Consider the following 22,171-nt stretch of genomic DNA (forward strand, 5'->3'; position numbering starts at 1 on the left):
TGCTCACACAGTTTATCTATATACCATGAAAAAATCAATTAAACTTGTTTTTGATACCTGAGGTCAGTAATCCCAGGACTTCTAACATGATGCAACCCCCTTTGTGGGTGTTGTGGGTCAAGCTCAGATAAAAAATAAAAGAAACATGGATTTACCTCACACACAGCAAACCACAAACTTGATACAACCAGCCACTGTCCTGCCTCACAAGTGAGTGAAAGCTGTCAGTCAGGCCATCAACGGACCTACAGTTCACTTAAAAATGAAAATATTGCTTCATCCACAGAAACTCAACTTTTGGTCCCAGTGTGATGCAACAGTCGGGTTTCGTTGCACCTCTTGGAAGAATTGACCCATTCACATGTGGCACAGATCAGATACGTATTCATTTGTGTAAATAAATAGTAGAAGTCATAGAATTCTGCCAGTATGATCCTTATGTAAACCAGCTCGATTAAAGATACAATATGCAAGCCATGTCATGTAGTGGAGCTTTAAAGCTGGCCCAATGCGTTTCCTATTCACAAACAAAAGTTATGTTTACATTTAGTGTTACTCCCCACTACACATTGTGTGTATCTTTTAGGTCCAACAAACTCGTTGTGCGCCTTTATTTCCTCAAAAAACATTTACAAATCTGTTTTTTTAAAAGTAGTTTAAATCCAGCTTTGTTGACTTCCATGTTTACTGGTAAAGAGTCTTCTTTTTTTACTGCCTTTGCTGGCATATTGCAGCATATCTTGGCGTGTTACCGTCCATCAGTTGAATTGCGTGACGCCATTAGTGGGGCTGTATGGTCGTATCATCCACGTGCTCGTGTGTAACCGCGCTCCCGTGCACAGGAAAAACACACAGGGACCGGCTCGTAGAAAAACAGCCTCACAGCTTCGTGACCCTCTGTCCAAAAGCTCTGGAGCCTCCGTCTGCTGAGATAAATAAAGTCCAGTCATAACAGCTGTTTGTTATAACAGAGTTTTTAACCGTGTAAATATTAACATACTTCTAACTAGGTCTGAAGTGTCAATATATGAGTGTTGTCTTATGAGCTTTGTTGAAGTGTTCTAGCTGCTGCCAGCCATGAACAACGAGGTTATCTGCCATCGTTGATACTGTACGTTGCCATGTAGCTGTTTCCAAGTGTGACGTCGCTTGTTGTAATTGCCTGAAACTCTTATTGCGAGCAACAAAATGAGAAAATTGACCTTGAAGTCAATACATCAATTTCACGCTGCATTTCAGCAGAGAAAAATGTTGCCGTGTGTTTGTGGTGTTATTTGCCCTGAAAAATGTGCCTTATGTAAAAAGGGCTTTTACTCAGTTTTAGAACTGGGGGATGCTGATAAAATCTTCTGACACATTAAATGTAATCTAGTATCTCCATGTAGTACATTTTCAGAAAATTTAAATTAAGAATCATTTATAAATAAACAAACCAGATGAAAAATCCTGAAAAGTCTATTTCCGTAGGATAGTGTTACTTAATTTGCTCGAAAACGGTGAAGTTTTTTGTTGTTGTTGTATTTATGTGTGTATGTATATTTGTGATTTGATACGAAATAGACTTAAAAATGATAATGTTTTTTAGCTACCAGACTTTGCTGAGTGTAAAGGATGTATATTAAAAGGTTTTCTCAGCCCACAGAGGAGCATGCAAAGATTAAATTACAGAAAGCATTTCAAAAAAGAAGACAGAATGGGCCTCTTTACAGCAGACACTTGACATGTCAGAGCTGGAAAAACACAGGTGTAACAAATAACATTTAAAATAACGTAATAATAATGCTCTCCATTTAGGTGTGTCAGTGTCGGGGCCTTGACACTGTGCATGCTGACTTCATCTATCATTATTTATGTTATCGGTTCCACCTGTGCTTTTCCCGGTCTGACAGCTCAAAGTGGAGAAACAAACTGGTTGCCTATAGTTTTGTGTCACTTCAGGTGAGTGATACAGATAAAAACTGAGCAACCTGGAACACGTGGAGTTCTTGCAGAGGTCGAAGTATCAGGTCAGGTCACTCGTTTTCACTCTGTGGTTGTAAAGGCTTGTGGATTTCATAATTTTGCGGAGTTATTGGCGTAACTTTGTTAGGACCCTGCCTCGGTGAGCTCAGGAGGACAGGACAACATTTAATAGAGCATATTAACCATCATATAAACCAGACACACGGTGGAGTTGTATTTATAAAGAAACACTTTTGGCTGGTTGATCCGGCTGGTAATTTTAGGTCAGGTTATACACGGTAAGGTGATTCCTCACCCTGAGCTGGAGTAACATTACAGGAGTAAAAATAACCGGCGAGGTCAGAGTGGTTGGAGTTGTGTAACATCTGTGGCATCGCGTCAGCTGCCAAAACATCAGTTTGAACAACCTGAGCTGGGTTAAGATTCTCAGAATAAGATAGAGAGTTGTAGGATATACTGAGATAAGGAATAATTCTGGTAACAAAAAGAAGGTGTTTGCTGGTGGTTCAGTATGCAACTGCACATTTCGATGGTATTTAACTTTTCTTTATTGTGTTTATTGTATCTTTTGAGTATGTTTTATTTGTTTATTTATATTTGCTGGTTTTCTCAGTTTTCACTGATGTTAAACTAAAAGTCTTTGGGTTTTGGACAGTCGTTGGGAAAAAACAAGCAATCTGAAAATGTCACCTCAGCCTTTAGGAAATTGTACTGTATGTTTATCTGTAAATGGTTTCTTACCTGCATTTTCAGAAAATTCCCTGTATTGCAACATTTAATTTAGAACTGAAGCTATTAGTCAGTTAATGAAGTAGCATTGTTAAATCATTTAATCCAAGAAAAAATATTAGGCTTGCAAATACCAAGCTTCAAAAACGTGAGGATTTGATGCTTTTCTTTGTTTATATATGATATCCAACTGAATATCTTTGCATTAATGTCTGGACAAAAGAAACAATTTGAAGAGTCCACCTTGAGCTCTGGGGAAAAAGATTTCCTGACACTTTATAGAGCAAACGGTAAATTGAGAGCCTAACTGTGAAACCAACAATGACAATCTGTTTTTTCTTTAAAAAAATGAAGAGAATACCAATAAATTTTCCATTTTTTTCTAAACTTTTCTCTTAACTGAACTAGCCTGTGATTCTCACATCATTACTATTCTCCACTGTGATGGTTGTGTTGGGTTTTCATCCTCAGCTGGTGATCATTAGATCACGATGTTGGTCAGTCGCATGCAGTTTGGACGCATAGTTTGTTTTTCTTTTCTACATAAGGACACTGTCTCCTCACAGTCACACCTCACTCATCCTGTTTCTTACTCGTTATCTTTAAACACCTGTCCTGTAATTTGTCCCAGCTCACAGAAAATTAATGGAGCTGTGCTGACTTGTCGATGAGTCACCTGCAGTGCAAACACTGTTCCTCCTTTTTCAGCTCAATTTACAGATCATAGTTGATACAACAGTGCAGGTTTAAGTGCTCGATGAGCTTGAAAAGGTAAAACACTTCAAAGCTCATGCATATTAATTATTTGTACAGAACAGTCTACAGCTGTAAATACTGGTTAAATCACCTCATCTCTGTCTCTGCGTTTTTTGACATCAGGATGTCACAGTCAGCAGGGAGGCTGTGCTTTCATTATTTCGTCCAGCTGCAGGATTAATATACAATGGGGGAAAAAAGACTGATCATTTTTGGGAAACATAATTATTTTATTTCACTTTTATATGCCCAAGTTTTCTCATTGGCTGGACCGCAACAGCAGGGCTGATGGGAATGTCATTAGTTTTGCAGGCATTCGGTCATAAATTAAAGTATTGGACAAATTAAAACTTTGAACTGATGATGGCATTAGAGGAGAAGTCAGAGGTTCACCAAAGTTAGTACAATTCAGCCTGAGGGGAACGTGAATGTCTGAAAGAAATTGAATGTAGAGGCTGAACGTTATACTGGTCAACAGTCATTAGGATTCTTTCTCTGGGGACCATGGGTGTCTGCATAAAATTTAATGGCAATCCATCCAATAATTACTGATATAGTTCAGTCTGGACCAGAGTGTTGGACTGACTGACTGGTATATTACTGAAGTCATTAAATGGAATAACATAAAATGATGATACAGAGATAATAATTAAAAAAAAATATTGTAAAAATACAATAGTATCATCTCTGATCAACCGTGATGTCCTGATTATCCCACTCCCCTCTGTCCACCCAGGTATCTGTCACAGGAAGATGTTTTGGACCAGTCCAACCCGTTCGTCCAACTGGTCAGTGGTGTTGTGTGGCTGCTTAGGAATGGCGAGGTTTACATCAACCAGAGCCTGGAAGCTGAGTGTGACACGACACAGGAGACAGGTACATAGTGTACATGCACCTCAACAATGCAAACGGTCAACAGCAAAATTTCCTCTCAACTAGCGGGGTTTAGTCTTTGGCCGTAGAAGAGTCTGTAAGTGTTCAGTCCAGTCAAACACTGCAGGGGCAGATTTGACAAACCTCTTTCACAAGAGAGGAAACTTTAACAGGTTAGCTTCAGGTCACAGGTTGCCATAGTGACAGACACGGACTTTCAATAAGCCTGGTTTCTGGAACAGAGGCTTTCCAGGAAAATTCAAGGTTTTTCCTTTAATTTCAGTTGAACAGATCGAGTTAACTGGCCGTCCCCTCGTCCAGGATCGGTTCACCGTACAGGCTGGCAGGCAGCCACTGGATCAGTTTCACTTCAGCAGTAATTAAGTGTAACTGTATCTCAGAGTGCTGCTTTGCAGTATTTGCATTAGGCAGAAATTTGTCTGTGACCTGACACAACTCTGTCACACCACCAAAACGCAGCACTGCACTTTTTGAGTAACAGGGACAGGAGTGAAACTTTGTGGACCAGCCAAAGTTCACATCAGGTTTCATAACTGCATACGCATTTATTCTTTATAGATGAGGATGAGTTTTCCCAGAGCTGATTTGACAGTGTTTACATGATGCTGAAACTTGACCTCCGCTCTGTATGAAGTCAAGGTCGTGGTATAAAACTCTGTAAAGACATCCACCCAGATCTAAATGAGGGAATTGATTTCAGACATGTTTGTGAAAAAGTGCAGTAAAGCAAGAAAACAATCTTTGCCTTAAAACCAGCACCAGTTCTACTCGGTGCACCTGCACACAGGTAGGTTGTTCCAAGCATCTTGGAGAACCTGCCACAGTTCTTCGATGGATTTAGTCAGTGTCAGTGTCTCCTGTCTCTTTATGTGATCCCAGGCTGACTCCATGAAGTTGGGATCAGGGTTCTGTGGGGTCCAGACCACCTGTTTCAGGACTCCTTGTTCTTCTTGTCTCTGAAGACAGTTCTTTATGATTCTGGCTGTGTGTTTGGGCTCGTTGTCCTGCTGCAGAATGAATATGACAGATTATTAGTTTGAAGTGTTCTAGTCCTTTTTATTAGTATTAAACCTTAATACAAAACCTTTTTCACAGGGCTGTTCCGCACTTTTGTGGATGTGGTGTCGGCCAGGACAGCGGTGGGTCACGATGCTGAGGGCAAACTTATCCTTTTCCAGATTGATGGACAGACCAGAATAAGAGGGTGAGAAAAGGAGTGAGCTGAAAATTTTTTTTTAACTGATGCTTTTATCCAGAGCAACTGGCACCTTCTAAAAATCTAGCCAGCTACAAAAATTGATGAAAAGAAGTGGATGAAAGAGTTAGTTTCTCTCTGGGGAGGAAAGAGAGAGCGTACACAGATGTGCATGAGCAAAAACATGATAATTTATTCCATTAACATAAAGTGACTCACTGGCCCTTGATCAATACAAAGTGCCTCAAGTAGGAATTAAATATGCAGGGTTTGGTTTTGCATGCCTGAGTCACCACTGAGCCAAACACAGAGAAAAACAAGCTCCATGCACTTCAGGTTTTCTTTGTCCATTCATTGTGAGAACATCCTTTGATATGATTAGGACAAATAAAGTTTTGCAATTTCCTTACCTGCTTCACCTCAGAACATGTCTGTTTAATATCACTATTGGAAAATTTAGCAAAAAGTTTAAAACCTCAAAAACCAAGTTGAATTTTCCAGGTTTACACAGACTGCTAGTCCTTGTATCAGAAACTCGGAGAGTAACTCTGAGAGTTAAAAGATGTGAAACTGGTATAAAAATAAATATGGCATGATGTGTTGAAATTTAAACTTCAGATAGATAGGAGCTCATTTTATATTGACCGTAATGCCTGTGCCAATACCATACCAGAGTTTCTGTACTGATTCCAAATCAATACTGTTTTGTTACCTTAGTTTGAGTGGTATAAACGTGTTTTTAGACAATCTGCCTTCTTTCATTTAACAAAATATGTTTAAACTTGTCTTAAAATGAGCAGCCATACAAGAACTTTGACTGAATAAAATACAGCTTAAAATACACAAATAAATTGTGATTTAGATCAAGAAGTAGCTGATCAAAGAATAAGTAAACGATACTAAAGATCTCCTCAGGCATTCAATGACAACTTTTGATTCTTGACAGTTGCAATACTCAATACACAACAGACACATTGACGTCGGTACTGGAAAAGTGTTAAGGTGAAACCTTAATTCGATTGGACCACATACTCGGAACACTTTTCATGGCTGTTTGGGACAGACATCAAAGAAGGCAATGTATAAAGCAAAACAAAGCAAACAGAAATTTTATTGTCTGAACACACAAATAATCTTCTTCAGCCTGTCTGTCTGCTTCCTGATAGTTTATACGTGACAAGGAAACAACTGTCTTTAAATGAAGTAAAACCGGCTTTGTGTTCAGTGAAATGTGTCCACAAAATAATTTAATCACAGCAGGCAAACAAAACACTTCCCTACATACAGAACATGTGCATTTTCACAACATACTCAAGATGAAGATGGATGTGACAGTTGGTCTCTCAATGATTATGGCACGTAAACATACACATGGCAAAGCGGAGCTTGTTTCGGGCACTGCAGCATTCAAGAAGCAGCGGGATACTTTGGTAAACGTGTTGTAACAGAAATCCTTGGATAACAAGAGCGACACATGTTGATAGACTGCCTGGAAAGACAGAAAAGTGTGCACATTGAGATGATGGCCTGATGCTGAAAATGCTGAGAAGGAGAATGAGAAGACACAGAAGGTGGACCCGGGGCTGAGAATAAAAACAATGTGACGGTGAAAGTGGTAAATGGGGGTGCAGGAGAAGAGGGCATTTTAATCCCTGAAAGAGCCACTTTGTGAGATGAATTAACACTAACAGACTCGCGTCACATCAACCCGTTCAGATCTCGCCACCAATCGATACTATTGATCTGACTTTCCCTCCTCCCTCAGACCTGCAGTGACCCTGGAGATTAATGTGTTGGTGTTAATGATCGGGCTTTCAAATGCACAGCAAGACGACATGTCTGAACATGTCCACTCTCTCCTTGTAGCTCTGCCTGCTCATGTCTCTCAGCATTTTCATAATAAATTCTGTTACTTCTTCCTGAAAGGTAGGATTCAGAGTTGGATTTACATTTGGCACTCCCATAATAACCTGCATTTCTGAGAACTGAAATTCCAGTTCACCTTCAGAGGACATCCACATGGGCTCGGGTGAGGTGTGTTTTAGTGCTTAGATTATTAAGTCAACAGACAGAAATTTATTTAATGGCTGTTGATGATAATTCTTACGCACTGGAAAATAAATGTCTTTGATGGATGAAATCTTGGAGAACTCAAAGTTATGATCCTTAAAGGATAACTACATCCTATGACTCAGCTAATTCAGCCAGAAGCATCTCTTCTACTATTGGTCAACATTAAATATATTGTTAAACTCAGAATACTGCCCCTGCAGAGGATTACATTTTGTTATACAGTACTTCGTTTTTCGGCTCTTATCTGGCTTCACCGGCAGCTGGAATAGCAGACAGAACTTGTTTTTTTACGCACAACATGAATTTTCTAGGAAAAACGCACGTGTCGACACCATGTGATTATGTGTGCAGCCCAAAACGAATAATTCAGGTTCTAGTTACTCTTTAAGATTTCAGCTCTGGTTTATTTGACGGCACGTGTGGTCGTTGGCGGTAACAGCATGTGCATTTTAACACCTCAGCTAACACTCCTTTAGCAGCTACTTTTGTCAGAAACACAACAGATGAGCAGCTGGTGTGTCTGTTTACAATGCAGCCAAACATACTCATATTGTTTTACTAAAGAAGTCAGTAAGGCTGCAGGCAGTGAGATAGAATTACAAACAGGAACGCTGCGTTACATGCAACATAATTTCCTGCATGTGAAGGCGTTTTAAATCTTGCATGGGAATGGTGGACTCAGCTGCTTACAATGAAACCTTCAACGTGGAGAGGTAATTACAGAATATAAATACATTGAATGGCTGTAGCAGAAAAAATGCAGACATTAAATGAGGGCAAAAACAGGGTTTGATGTTATAAAAATCTCCAGGATTATAATTTGCACTGTTCTTAGATCCTTCACACCGGAATCCTTTCCACTTATCCTCTGCACTGTGGCGATTTTAGCACATCTCAGGCCTCTGATCGTCTAGCTTTCGTAGCTCAATGCAATCTCTTATTGAGGGTATCACTTTTTTACGTGTTTTACTTTGAAACATGTCCTTTGGGTTCACTATCCATAGTCTAATATTATTGGTTATCTACTACAGCACTTAATTTAAACCTTTTGTGATTTTTTTTTCTTCCAGATTTCCTAAGCAATAAAAGCCTTCAAAAAAATTACAGCTCCCAGGAAAATTTACCAGCACGACTGTGTCCGAAATACGTCATCGGAACACTTCATCCCTTATCCATGATATCCACCAACGCGCTCTTCTAACGTTCTTTGTTTCTGTTAATCTAAAAAGAAAATTTAAAAAAGATTTATCCTGCTCTGAAATTAAGTGAAAATTTTGACTCGTTGGTGGCGTCAGATCAAAGTTCAGAGTATCACCAAAGTCAGTAGGATTCATCTTCTGAGGAGCACAAATATCTGTACAAAAACAAAACAACATTCCATCCAATGGTTGTCAAGATTCTGTTGTGACAGACTGACAGATGGGTTGACCGCCTGACTGACATTGCCTTCCCTAATGTCACACTCTTATCAGGGCTAAAAATACTATCTGCTGTACTAACTTTATCTGGTCACAGTCCAGTCTTTCCATTTCAGCCTGTATTTAATTTATTGTTTTGTGCGTCTGGGCAGAATGAGTCTCTGGGAGATGGCTGAGTTCCTGAAGAAGTACGGAGTGATTAATGCCATTAATCTGGATGGAGGTGGGTCTTCCACCTACGTGATTGATGGCTCACTGGCCAGCTATCCCTCTGATCACTGGTGAGCCAATGGACCCATCACACATGGGTTATATAAGACCATCTTATTCCCTACAGTACCATCAAAAGTTTCAATAACAGATTTGATTTATGTGATTGATCTAATTGTGTTTTGGGCTTCAGAGCTCTGGATCTGTTGTCTGCTTTCATCACGCGGTTCATCTGTTACTTTTTATCCTTCTATGCTCTCCACCCTTCATCCTCCCTTCCCAGTAAACCAGACAACAGGTGGCGCTGTGGCCGGCATGTCTCCACCATCCTGTGCGTTCACCAGCGGCGCTGCAGGCCGTCAGACTGCAGCGGACACGGTGACTGTGTGGACGGAAGGTGCCGGTGCCAGGAGGGCTGGCAGGGCGCTGCATGTGACTCCCTGGTGTGTCAGCCGCCAGCCTGCAGCCCCCATGGTGTCTGCACTGCCAGTAAGTGTGGATTGTTTTGATTATTATAAATACCAATGAGCGTTGTTAGAAAAACCTCGAACTATAACGCAATAACACACAAACTGCAGTCTACAAAATGATCATACAGTTGAATCAATACCTCTCGAAAACAGCTTTATCAAAAACCGAACATTATAACCTCCATTAAAGGAGGATTTATTGCAGGAAAGTTGTATCAGACTGGATGAGATCTAAATAGGCGTACCCAGTAAACCTGAGAGAAAATGCCTTTTTTCACTCGACTTAATGAGGTATAATTTTTGCCGACCTAACAGACGCAACAAGGGCCCCAACAGGAGAGTGAAGGAGATGCCGAGCACAGTCTGTACACACCCACACAGTCCTGAGAAGAGGTCTAATCAGCCAAAATAATTCAAATGAATTGTGTGAGTGGGTGTTCAGGGCATTTAAAAAAAGAAACGAAACCACATACAAAACAGGAAAGGAGGAAAAGAGATTAAATGTACCGAAACACTGAAATTCCACAAAAATTGAAGCTGTGTGGTAACACAGTTGCACCTGCTCATTTCAGTCCTTAAAGGATTGATCTGGTTTTTTACAACTTGGTTCTCATTTTCACTGTTTGGCCCATCAATTTATAATGTTGTACTCTTCGTACTACTTGCTGAAATCTGGGTGCACGATGGCTACCACAACGAAGGTAAAGAAACACAAGAAGTCAGACGATCAGACACGCTGGGCAGAAACCAAAAATGTATCAACTTTATTTGGAAGGTTCAGGTTCAGGTTTATTGTCATTCCGTTACCAAACTGAGACTTTACATTTTAATCTTTTTCTTCAGGGGCACAGGAATATTTGTTCTTTCCATTTTCTGGGTCCTTTACATTCTATTGAGACACTTATATTTTGGTGCTGAACAGTTGAAGTTGAGTCAGTCTTTGCCTCATTGTGTGGCTGCAGGGTTTCATGTCTTTCTGTCTGCCTCTTCTGTGTTGCAGATGGCTGCGTCTGTGATGCTGGATGGAGAGGGAAAAACTGCAGCCAAGGTAATCAGGAGCTTCAGCTGGTCACACACACACACACACACACACACACACAAAAACACACACAGTTGATATAACATTTCCTTGCCTCTAATCCAAACCTTAACATAAACCTAAAGGTCCGTTCACATTAACAATTAAAACAGTAACTTTATGCAATAAAATCAGTTGATTTCAGATGAATTGCTGTGATCACTGGAATCCGTGGCAGAAAACCCGCAGAACTTTTTTAGCATCAAGTTCAACATTGGTTAAGTATGACATAGAAATCTGCTGAACAATAGCAAGCTGCTTTAACAGTGCTGACCTTTGAGAGAACAGAGAACCGGAGCTGTCAAAATATAAACTGCTCCATAAAAGGGGAATGGTTTGCAAACAGTTATGAGTCATTAACCGATGGTACAGTATAAATACGTCCCCTGAATAAACCGTGTGAACTTTTTATCCAATTTGGGGCCCAGCTAACAAGTTTGGTAACTGACCCTTAACCCTAACACCGAGTCTTAATACTGTATTCAGCTACCAAAATTTCCAGACTTTCAAGGTCTAAAGCTCAAATTGGTCCTCACAGGGATAGAAGACCGAGATCATTCACACACACACACAGTGTCTTCTGTCTTCTCGCCCTGTCTGTCTGATGTAGTTTTTAAACATCAGGTGCCTTCGCCCAGGAGTCTGTCATTTGTTGGGGAACTTTGCTTTTGCAGAACATGCTCAGCAGTTATAATCATATCTCTTAGAGTTCAAAGGTCACATACTGACAGCTCATTCTTGGCTCGAAAACAAAAACATCTTGCTTACACACAGCTTTACCTGCCCAGATTCAGGCCCTCTTCAGTCCTTTGTGCAGACTGATACAACCCACAAACAGTGTTGGCTGCATTGTTTTTTTTTATGTCACATTGTGGGACGTCTGAACCAAAAAGAGCGAAGCCGCAGAATGGCCGTCAGCTTCTGGATCATCAGCATCACAAGTGGGAGACAGGGCTGTAGCGCTCTGTAGGGTTTATGGTCCTGTGGTGATGGTGTCAGGAAAACATTGTTACGGCTGAGAAGAGAGGTAGAAGGGTTTCTTTCAGCATTTTTTGACAGAGGAGAGGATGAAGATGTGTGACAGGTGTGAGTTGAATTGAGTGAAGATTGGGTCATAACCGACACTGAAGTGGGAAAATAAACATCTGTGGTGAATCATCTAGCCCGGGCTGCAACTAACCTTTTTTTTTTTTTTTCCGGTTATTTTCTCAATTAACTGATTAGTCATCTGGCCAAATTTCCCAAAGCCCAAGCAGCATCTTCTGATGTTTTTTTTGTCAGATGAGTAGTCCAGAACTCAAACATAATGAGTTTACTATCATAAAGGGCTAACAGGACAAGATAATATTCATATTTGAGAAGCTGAAACTAGAGAAATTTAATATATTTTCTTTAAAAAATGACTCAAAGAGATTAGCCCATTATCTATGTATTTGCCATTTATTTTTCTGTCCATCGACTAATCAGTCCTGTATCTGTTTTAATAATAAGCCTTGGTGCACTGTTACAAATTCCTAACTTTTGTACTTGGACAGTGAAAATGATTGTCGTTGCTTTAGTGCCTTTATTTTTTTTGTGTGAGCCATGTCCACACAAGTCAATGTTTGTATAGATCACCTAGCTGTATTTACACTCCTCATCCTTTATATGGCCTGAAGACTATTTATTTATGAACTGAATTTTGTTTTGTTAGGGTTATGATTGTTTACATCTCTATATTACGGTGATACTTGTGAGGCTGTGTGTATATATTTGTTTAATTTCCATTGTTGGTCAGTTTATTGTGCTGTTAAATGCTGGTGGGTTTACAAACCCGAATGTTTGGTGTGTTGTTTATTAATGTGTCTGAATAATTCCATGAGGGATGGATGATTTAAAGTAAATGTTCAGACCGTTCATTGCACGAACCTCTTTTTATTGTTGCGTCGGTTTTGTTTCTTGTTTAAAGAGTGCCTCCCAGGTTTCTACGGCGACGGCTGCAATCAGACCTGCGCCTGCGCTAACGGCGGTTCCTGCGACCCCGTCCACGGACGCTGCGCCTGCCCGCCCGGTTTCCACGGAAACGCCTGTGAAGAAGGTAGAGCTGCGGTGTACTTAAAATTTGTGTCACTGAAACACTCCTGACGAGCAGTTAAATCACATCACACCTTTATCTAAACGAGTTAGAGCGGAACTCACTGCAGGTCTTAAAAAGTCTTAAAAAAGGTTTGAATTCAGTTTAGAACGTATTAAAAGGTCTTCGATGGAATGTTTTAAATTCCTTCTCTCGGCTGCTGTAGGCTGTAATGTTAGTTTGTAAAATGCTCCCGTATGTGACTGCGGCTGTCAGGAGACGTTCTCCACCTCTAACCTAGAAGTGGGATTGTAGTGACGGGATTGAGCTGCTGGAGGCTGTTTAGATTAAACTTGGTGAACCCTGCAGGGACCAACTACAGCTTCGGGTCCATTTCTCGCTCACTACAACCTTTTACCTTTCACTATTTTTAGTTCCCTTTAGTGACACTAAATTAGACCACTGAACGATGGAATAACAGTACATCCTCCCATTTGCCAATATAGTTTTTCTTTGTGCAGTTATAAAAAAAGGTTAGTTCACCTTCAATTAAATTTCTCTGTCTGTGTCAGTGTGTCCTCTGGGTTTCTTCGGCCTGTCCTGTGCTCAGGAGTGTCACTGTGACGACCAGTGCCCATGTGACCCGCAGACAGGAAGCTGTAACGCCACATTGCAACAAGCGACCAACTACACCTTACAGAGAGGTACACACACACACATACACACGCGGGGGGTTGACAGGGTGGCTGATGGTGGTGAATGAGTTATTGTCTTCATTCCCTCTTCCAGCTGATGACTGGATTGATTTAAAAAGATTATCTACCTGCAGCATCTCAGCTGCTTCCTCTTCCTCATCCTCATTCTTAAATTTTACAGAGATATATTGTGCGTGTGTGTTTGTATGTGTGTGTGCGCATGTGAGAAATCCGGTCTGATCTTAACAAGCTTGTAACATAGCGTTGTCTGCTGCAGCTTTTTTGATGAACCTCCAATCATTTACTTGTTGGTTTATTAAATCTCTGACCTCTGAATCCTTCATAGAAGTAGGTGTAGATACTCTCACACAGAGATACTCACCAAATGTGTCTCCACTACTTCGTAATGTAGGGACTTTGTGTGTGTGTGTGTGTGTGTGTGTGTGTGTGTGTGTGTGTGTGTGTGTGTGTGTGTGTGTGTGTGTGTGTGTGTGTGTGTGTGTGTGTGTGTGTGTGCGTGTGTGTGTGTGTTCTCACATTTAGCAAATGTCGGCTGTATTTGCATAGAGCAGAGGTAACAGTTCAGTCTTTGTTGCTGTCCAAACAGAGCAGCGCTGTATCGACTCAACTGGGAGTACTGGAAATGGTACTCATCTGCCCATCAGCTCTCAAAATCTTATACTGGTCATAAGGGCTGCAACTAACGATTATTTTCTCAGTTCACTGATCAGGTTGCGTTTTCAATCAACGGTTCAAAACCCCAAAATATTCGGTTTGCAATAATATTAAACTGAGAATACAGAAAATCCTCATATTGGAGAAGTGAGAAGAAGAAACATTTTGGCATTGTTTTCATTAAAAAATGACTCAAACAATGAATGGATTATCAAAATAGTTTCTGATTAATTTTCTGTCGACACATTGATTAATTGATTGATCTTTTCAGCTTTACTGTTCATCATTATCCAGAGCAGTTGGTGTTACCTTGAATAGAATAGTTCTCCAAAAAAAAAAAAAAAAAAAAAAGTGATTTTTCATTGTTTAACATCTGGGATCTTCGGCTTTACCAAACAAGCAAATTTCTTAGTAAACACTGAGCCAGGTTTTCCACCCGGACTCCTACCAGGCTCTGTCCATTCACACCAATCAGAAGACAAACAGGCATTCAGTGAGCGCAGCTTGTGACACGGCCTGTGTCTTTGCTGGTCTGTCCCACTTCTGTCAACTGTCACAGGCAAAATGCCACCACATTTTGAGGTGACATAATGAAAAAACAAAACATCAAGAGGTCAGTTAAATCCGAAGCGAGACGTCTCCTTGTTGGCTGTTAAACTATTATGTGTTTTGCAGCAGCTCTGTGGGACTGATCCACTTCAGACAGGCGTTCAAGTTCCTCACTGGCATAAAGCTCTGTGGTTCCTGACAGCATACTACACTCGTACTCCATACTATAGACTAACTGCTTACAGTACGTTTGAAACACTAACCATAGTGTTTTTGTAGGAAATGAAACACAATATTTGTGCCATGTTGTATGTAAACATTTCACAAAGAGACAGCGAAATGTCTTTTAAACACATAGGACTTATTTATCCACCGTTTATTTGAATGTTTTCCAGCTGTGGGCGGCTCCTCCATTTAATGATATGCATTTCGTTGTGGAACCATAGTGTCTCAAACCCGAGCTGAGTCTACTAAATGCTGTCACTTTTCTAGCACGAACATAGTGCAGAATCCGAAGCTCATTAGAGTTACTATTTAGACTTGAACCTGGGGCACTTGTGCTTTGTGCATCAGCAGTTACAGGATTGTTTAAATTTGGAAACTCATGGATGGATTATGGAGTAAAGACACAGTGTAGTGGAAGTAGCAAAAACGTTTCTTTACAGTCGTTGCCGAAAATAAAATCGAAATAAAATCTTTTCTTTTCTCTTACTTTTTTCTACCTTTCTTTTCATAGCTCGCTCCAACATTATTTGTAAACCACAAGCTGAGCCGTGTTTACACTCTGCTGTCACTGATCTTTACACAGCTCTCAGCCCAGAGAAAGCCTGGTGGCTAACTTTAAGGGTGAAAATTAGACTTGAATTGGTCTTTATTTTTGGGTAGTATCCAACTTTTCATCAGACAAACAGTGACTTTGTGAAAATAGCCGTGACAGACGTCTTTGTATTTTACTGAACTCTTCTTCTTCGTCTGCCCGCAGCTGGACACTGTCTGGCCAAACAGATAATTACGTCTTGGAGACGAGAGGAAGAAGCTCACAGAGAGCAGCCTTATCTAACAGAGTAAGTTTCAAAGGTCATGTCACATGAAACCACCCTGACCTCTGACCTTTTCACCCCCTCTGTCCGTCCTTCGTGTCTGTTTAATAAACTGTCTCCTCCACATTTTGCTATTCCATCACCTTTTTTTGCAGCGATTCCAGCTCTCGCTGTAACCTCAGATATTCCTGATCGTGCGCAATGGAGCAAAATGAGGAGAACAGAACGTAGGAAAAGGTGTAGAAAATTGAATTTCTTGTTTTTTTTAGTCTTCTCTCATATAACTGACAGTTACAGATACAGAGATTCACCCTGAGATGTAGAAAATGTGTTGTGAGCTGAGGTGTGAAATTGACCCATCTGCCATCCAAATGTTAGGAAATTTAAACCGCAGCTGGTCAGTTTATCTTCACTTCCAGCCACTTAAACACACATTGTTAGGAGGGTCTGTTTTCTGTCAGTGGGGCTTAAAGTTAAACCCACTAATTCCTTATAAAAATAAATCTAAAACTATGTAGAATGGTTGGAGGCTAATTTAAGCAGATGTTTTTGTAAGATGAAGAGAAATCACAAACAGCAGTGCCACATTTCACAGTTTAATGTGAGATATTTAACAAGGAATAATCGTATCTCTTAACTCTGTCCTCTGCTCTGATTAATGGAGGCCAGTTAAAAACTCACACACACACACACACACACAGTGAGATTCTCCAGACCTGCGTTAGGCTTCTTTTCTCAGACTCTGCTCTACATGTAAACAAGGCCAAGGGGACGCATTCATTAGCCTCCTTACCTTTCACATGCAAGTGAGGGATTGTTAGTTGTTGCTATGGTTTCTGGTAAGTGCTTTGTGAAGGAGTGCTCTTGTCACAGATGGGTAAAGGACTTTTTTTTTTTCCCAACATCATCTGTTATAACCCTTATTCAACCAAATAAGTTGGCTTAGAACGCATTTTCACTTGCACCAGCCCCGAGGAGTAGAAGTGGTGAGACAACTGAGGGTTACAAACACATTCATACTTACTTTTGGGAGCTTTGTATCCTCGATGTCCGCTGCATCCGGCTACTTCACATTCTGGTTGTGCTACAGCTCTGTTCTATCTATCACAACGCAAACATCCACTGGATGTGCACATAGAAGCAGAGTTTTGGCAACATTTTTTGTGTTTTACGAGCATAGGGTTAGATTTATTACATGTTTTCAGCTCATTTAGGTGGTATAACACGTGCTTACTTGTTTTACTTGACTTGATTTAACATTAAAGCTTTGTTTTATCCATTATTTTCCATCACATTTTCTGGAAACTTTCCTCATAATTTCATATATTTAACCGTTAATATTTCCAAGAAAGGCGTACACAGTTTGGTACCAAATATTAGGGAAATTGAGAAAGTGTCAGCTGATACAGTTATTAATTACCCATTCTTTCAAGGTTTTTAAGAAAAAAAATCGGGATTTAAACAGCAGGTAAGTGAAAAATAGTTAATAAACAGGTGTCAGTATCCATCGGAGTTTCCTAGAAGGACTAACAGAAATTCCCAGTTGTTGATTAGGCAGAAATGATTCCACAGTGAGTTACTTTATATTATAGGTCCGGTGTGTGGAAATTATGCAGAAATATGTTTGAGTATAAAACTCTGAGTCGGTGACATTTTACAGCCTGGACTGTGTTTTATTTTCTTGATCATCGTCCGTTTGAAACACAAACTAAGGAATTTTCACTGCAGCTGAAAACTACAGGTGAGCATGCAGGTCAACCAGCATGCAGCATAAATGTCAGCTGACTGAATGTTTACTGATTATCGAGCAGCTCTATAATGTATGGCAGCTCAACGTCATCAGGACTCCAAATAAGATTTTATTGTTCGTTTTTTCTTGGAAAGTCTGATGGATACTGATTTCTGTTCATGAACTTTTTTTTTAACTTACCGGCCACAATATTCTATTTTTTTCTAAACAAAAAACACAGTTATCAACGCTCAGTTAAATGTGTCAAACGTTGTGTGGACATTCGTAGCAGGATGTCTGACCCATCTCTGGGCCCCGCAGCGGGTGTCAGGCTGTGCCATCCTAAATCTGCTGGGCCCAATGACAGGTAACACCATGCTCTAACCCCGACCTAATGCACCTTTAAACTGACCTAACATACTTTTAAGCCGCTTTGAACTCCTACTCTCACCCAAGCAAAGAGCAAATACTCTTTGGCCTGACCCAGCCTTTGTACTGTATCTGCTTCGGCTCAGCTGTTGTTGCCTGCGTCAATGGCTTGATAGGCAGTTTCATCTGAATCCCACAGCCCTTCCAGTAATCCAGCCATTATCCCAGGTTATCTAGCTCCACTAGTCCTACTAGTAGTTTCTAGTTAAATCACAAAATGACCACTCTCTGGCCTGGTGCGCCTTTTTTAAAGCGTCCTTGAATCAGATACACAGATTCTTGGCAACATGACCCGGTCCTATATCTGCGTTGTATTTGCTCAGGTTAAGCTACAGTGGCTGGTCAAACTGGCTTGTTAAGCAAATATAACAAGCGGCTACTTAATAACTGTAGCAACTATCACTTTCTCCATTTCCTCTGTAATTCGTACCCAATTGCGTATCATCGTAATTTACAGCTAAACGCCAGCTATTTTTTAGGAAATTAGGATGGAAAGCTTCAAGGAAAGTAGACGGAAAACAAGGAACCAGTAAAATAACGCGTTGCCAATGTAATTAATATGCTACAGCTTTCATCTGTATTTCCTGAGTACTGTATAATAGCAACAGGAAACTGTCTCCCTCACTCTCTCTTGTCTCCAGTTTCTCCTCCTCTGTCTCGCTCTCTCTCGCTGCTTACGTACAAATGAGGAAAAACTGGTTTTGCTGTTTATATGTGAAGACAAAGTCAGTAACAAATGAAATTCGTCATCACATATTAATTCCATGTCAGCTTTCAATAAGTAAAGGAATTCACAGACACTCACGAGTGGATTTTGAGCCTCAGAGCTCCCTGGTTAAATTTAGACCCAGTGTGTAAAGTCAGCAGAGGAAAAAGGCCACGTCTGAGCCATGAGTGAGACGCTCTGCTCAAGTAGCAAGGGGAGGTGGCAGGTTAGAAGTATTTGTCATGATTTGCTGTATCTGATGTAACCAGGTTACAGTCAGGCTTTCTGCAGTAATGGGATTTTCGTTAAATGGCACATGTACGAACACACCGATATCCCAGCTAGGTTTCTCCTGGAGAACGTCGCTTTCTTGGCCGTGTCACTGTCAACACACAACTGTGTTTCTACACGGCTTTTATTTATTTTTTTTACATGTATACATGTGCATAACAAAGACTTCAGGCAAGGAAAGTAGCACTGTGATGGGATCATTACTCATAGACATGCATCCTTGTATTCAAAATTACTGTGAAACTGACACTTAGCAGCCTCGCTGAGTCTAAATAAGTTGTTTTCTACTGTTAAACGTTTGACGTTTGGTAAAAATCAGTAGAGCTGAAACAGTCATTGGGTCATCAGAAAATTGATCGGCAACTATTTGATAGTTGATTAATTTTACCTCAGTCATTATTTAAGCAAAAATGTCAAACATTTGACGGTTCCAGCTTCTCAAATGTTGAAATTTGATGCTTTTCCTCGTAGTATAAGATACCAAATCAAACCTCTTAAGGTGGGGACGTCACAATGGGCTCTGGAAAATTATAATGAATATATTTCACTATACGCTGTCATTTTATAGCGTAAGCTACTCAGTTAATCGAGAGAACAACTGGCAGATTAATTTACAATGAAAATCATCTTCAGTCACAGCACTAAAATGCAGAGATGTTTGTACTGTATTGAAAACCGTTTGCTGTCATTACAGTGAGATTTACAATCATTTGGTTATCTAATTACTTACCTACTTCCGTTACATCCCATTCATTTGGCGGACGCTTTTGTCCAAAGCAATTTACAATACGTGCGTTCAAATCACGTAGGAACAAGAGCTAGATATCATCCAAAACTGAGTGTATCCCCTTTTTGATGTTTTGATATTTTCAATATTGGTGCCTTAATAATTCCCAAGATTCAGTGCTGATACACCTGACATCAGGCTCCTTGCTTTCTGTGACATCTTCCATGTTTTTAGTTTTGCCTACTGAGCTGTAAAGTCATCAAATCAATCAGAGCCTCCTCCCTCTCTCCCCAGGCGAACATGGCTGATCATCACCTTTACCTTGGCCTCTCTGCTCTCAGTCAGCCTGCTGATTCACCTCGTACGGGGCTGCCGCGGCTCGGTGGCAGCTCACTTCCCCAAACGCCGGGACTACTCCTACGTCCCGCTGACTGACATCAACGGAGCCGCTTCACAAGCCAAAGCTGACACTGGGAAATCCAGGAACGGGGATTTTGGATTGGACGGCTCAGACTCTCAGGATGAAATCTGGTCTCCGTCGGACTCAGGGAGGTCGTAGCTGTGAGGAAGACCAGGGACGATGAGTGAGGACTCTCTGTTACTGCACAAAGAGAAGCAACTGCGACTCGTTGTTCCTCTGCTTAATGTAATCTTGACAAATTTCCATTGACAGTCCTGCTGGAAGGAAACGAAAGCTGACGGACGAAGCACAACTGTGTTGTTACATCCTTTATGCACCGGTGATACCAAACCGCCTGCAGGTATTTCGAGAAGAAGCTGTTGGCAGCTGGTCAGGTGATCGCTCACAGTTTCCGTTTACAGCCGAAGGCTTTGAATCTGAGGACGAAAGGCAGAGGTCAAAGTTTTGTTTTGTCTCCATTCCGGCTCCGGGTAGGATGATTGTTTTCATCTTGTTGTCGTGTAAACTGATGAACTTTGAACTCTAACCAGGGGCCTGTATCACAAAGCAGGGTCAGTGGGTTATCCAGCTATCTTTGAGCTGAACTCAGGTTTTTCAGTATCACAAAGCAGGTTAACTGTTCACCAGAGTAGATCCGAAAGGTAACAGTGAACCTGCTCACCACATACAGTTTACAAAAGAGTCACTGGTGATAAAGACCAATTGAGACATCTTTTATGTGTCAGTAGAGTTACTTTGATACCCATGATAATTTTATTAGCGTCAGAAGACTTTTTTACAGAACCACACATCCACTCTGAGATTAGTTCACCACAGCAGCAGCCTAGTAAATGGAAATCACAGATGCATATGTGGCTTAATCGCGCAAAATGTTCCTATATAGATATTATAGCTATATATCGTTGGTTTATCATGTAACAAAAAGCACCAAAATGTCTCAAAACTCCCTCAAAACTACTAAGTGTGTTAAAAATGTCAAGTGTACTACTACTTCTGCAGCACCTTGTTATGTTCCAGTTGTGTGCCACTGGTTCACCTCCCTACGTACAGCGGTGGAAGAAGGTAGTCCTTGCAGGTAATCATCATAATTCCTGAGCTCAGCGAAGCAGGGAACCCAGACAGAACCTGAGAACGTTGAGCTTCGTGATACAGACTCCAGGTAGGATGAGGCTTTCAACTTGTTGCCATGTTACCAGATGAACTATGAACTCTGAAACGGAAGGTGCCGGGGTACAAACTGTTACTTAGATTTTGACAGACAATTTCTTGTGAACATGGGGATTTTTAGATGTTTTCTTATATTGAGCTCCGTGTCTGAATGTAAAATAACTATGAGGTTAACGTGCAGACTGTGATTCATATCAGATAAAATGATCAAGAAGCCACAAATATTTGCTCGCTTTGAAGTTATAATTGTAATTCTTCGATTTTTATTAAATAAAGCCTTGCCCTTTTTTAAATTTTTTTTTATTTTAGCAACAGCCATTTATTTCCCATTTTATAACTGCCTCCCTAAACAGTAGTTAACGTTGTTCCAGGCAGGATTCAAGTTGCCTTCAGATGCACAAAGGATTCACACGAAACGACGCAGCGTGTAATCTCGTTACTGTTTATAATTTGATTTGATTTGTCAGCCTCGGTTTTTATTGTTCACTCTCCTGCAGCACTGTCAGGGCTGGGTTCAGTTACTGTTCTACCAGTTACTGTTCTGTTACAAGTATTTTTGCTCAGAGAAAGTTTGCTGCCCGGAGAATTTAAGGACTTGTAGTATATTACACCCTGCTTGCTGTTACCACCGCCACCAACCACCGGTGTCACCAAATCAACCACAACTGAAATCTTAAGTAGTATAACCATTTAGTCAGGAATTGCTAGTGTTCACTGAAAAAACATTCTTAATGTAATTTGTAAATGTCACATCACCAAACTCCTGATATGTAGTCAGCAGGTTGTTTTGCCCGTTTTAAAAAAACAAATAAATGTTAATATCGAGTTTCAGTTTTCACTACTGAAAAATTAGTCTATCTCTGATTTGTGTCTTGGCTCAGTAACTCTGTCAGATAAACACAGA

General features: G+C 40.6%; 1 protein-coding gene across 3 annotated transcripts in view; it reads left to right on the forward strand.

The window, feature by feature from the left end:
• Positions 1-22,087, forward strand: part of nagpa (N-acetylglucosamine-1-phosphodiester alpha-N-acetylglucosaminidase) — a 32,200-nt gene extending 10,113 nt beyond the window's left edge. For 2 of the 3 annotated variants that reach the window (XM_040118882.1, XM_040118880.1), the window contains 9 exons: positions 4,184-4,323; positions 5,437-5,545; positions 9,180-9,308; positions 9,521-9,726; positions 10,708-10,755; positions 12,734-12,862; positions 13,411-13,542; positions 15,740-15,821; positions 19,974-22,087. In XM_040118882.1, the coding sequence (XP_039974816.1) occupies positions 4,184-4,323; positions 5,437-5,545; positions 9,180-9,308; positions 9,521-9,726; positions 10,708-10,755; positions 12,734-12,862; positions 13,411-13,542; positions 15,740-15,821; positions 19,974-20,238 (1,240 nt within the window). In that variant the 3' untranslated portion in view covers positions 20,239-22,087. The remainder of the gene's footprint in view (positions 1-4,183; positions 4,324-5,436; positions 5,546-9,179; positions 9,309-9,520; positions 9,727-10,707; positions 10,756-12,733; positions 12,863-13,410; positions 13,543-15,739; positions 15,822-19,973) is intronic. The other variant, XM_040118881.1, reaches the window with a different exon arrangement.
• The last annotated feature ends 84 nt before the right edge of the window (positions 22,088-22,171 follow it).

This window comes from Xiphias gladius, chromosome 22, assembly GCF_016859285.1.
Source record: "Xiphias gladius isolate SHS-SW01 ecotype Sanya breed wild chromosome 22, ASM1685928v1, whole genome shotgun sequence".
NCBI lineage: Eukaryota > Metazoa > Chordata > Actinopteri > Istiophoriformes > Xiphiidae > Xiphias > Xiphias gladius.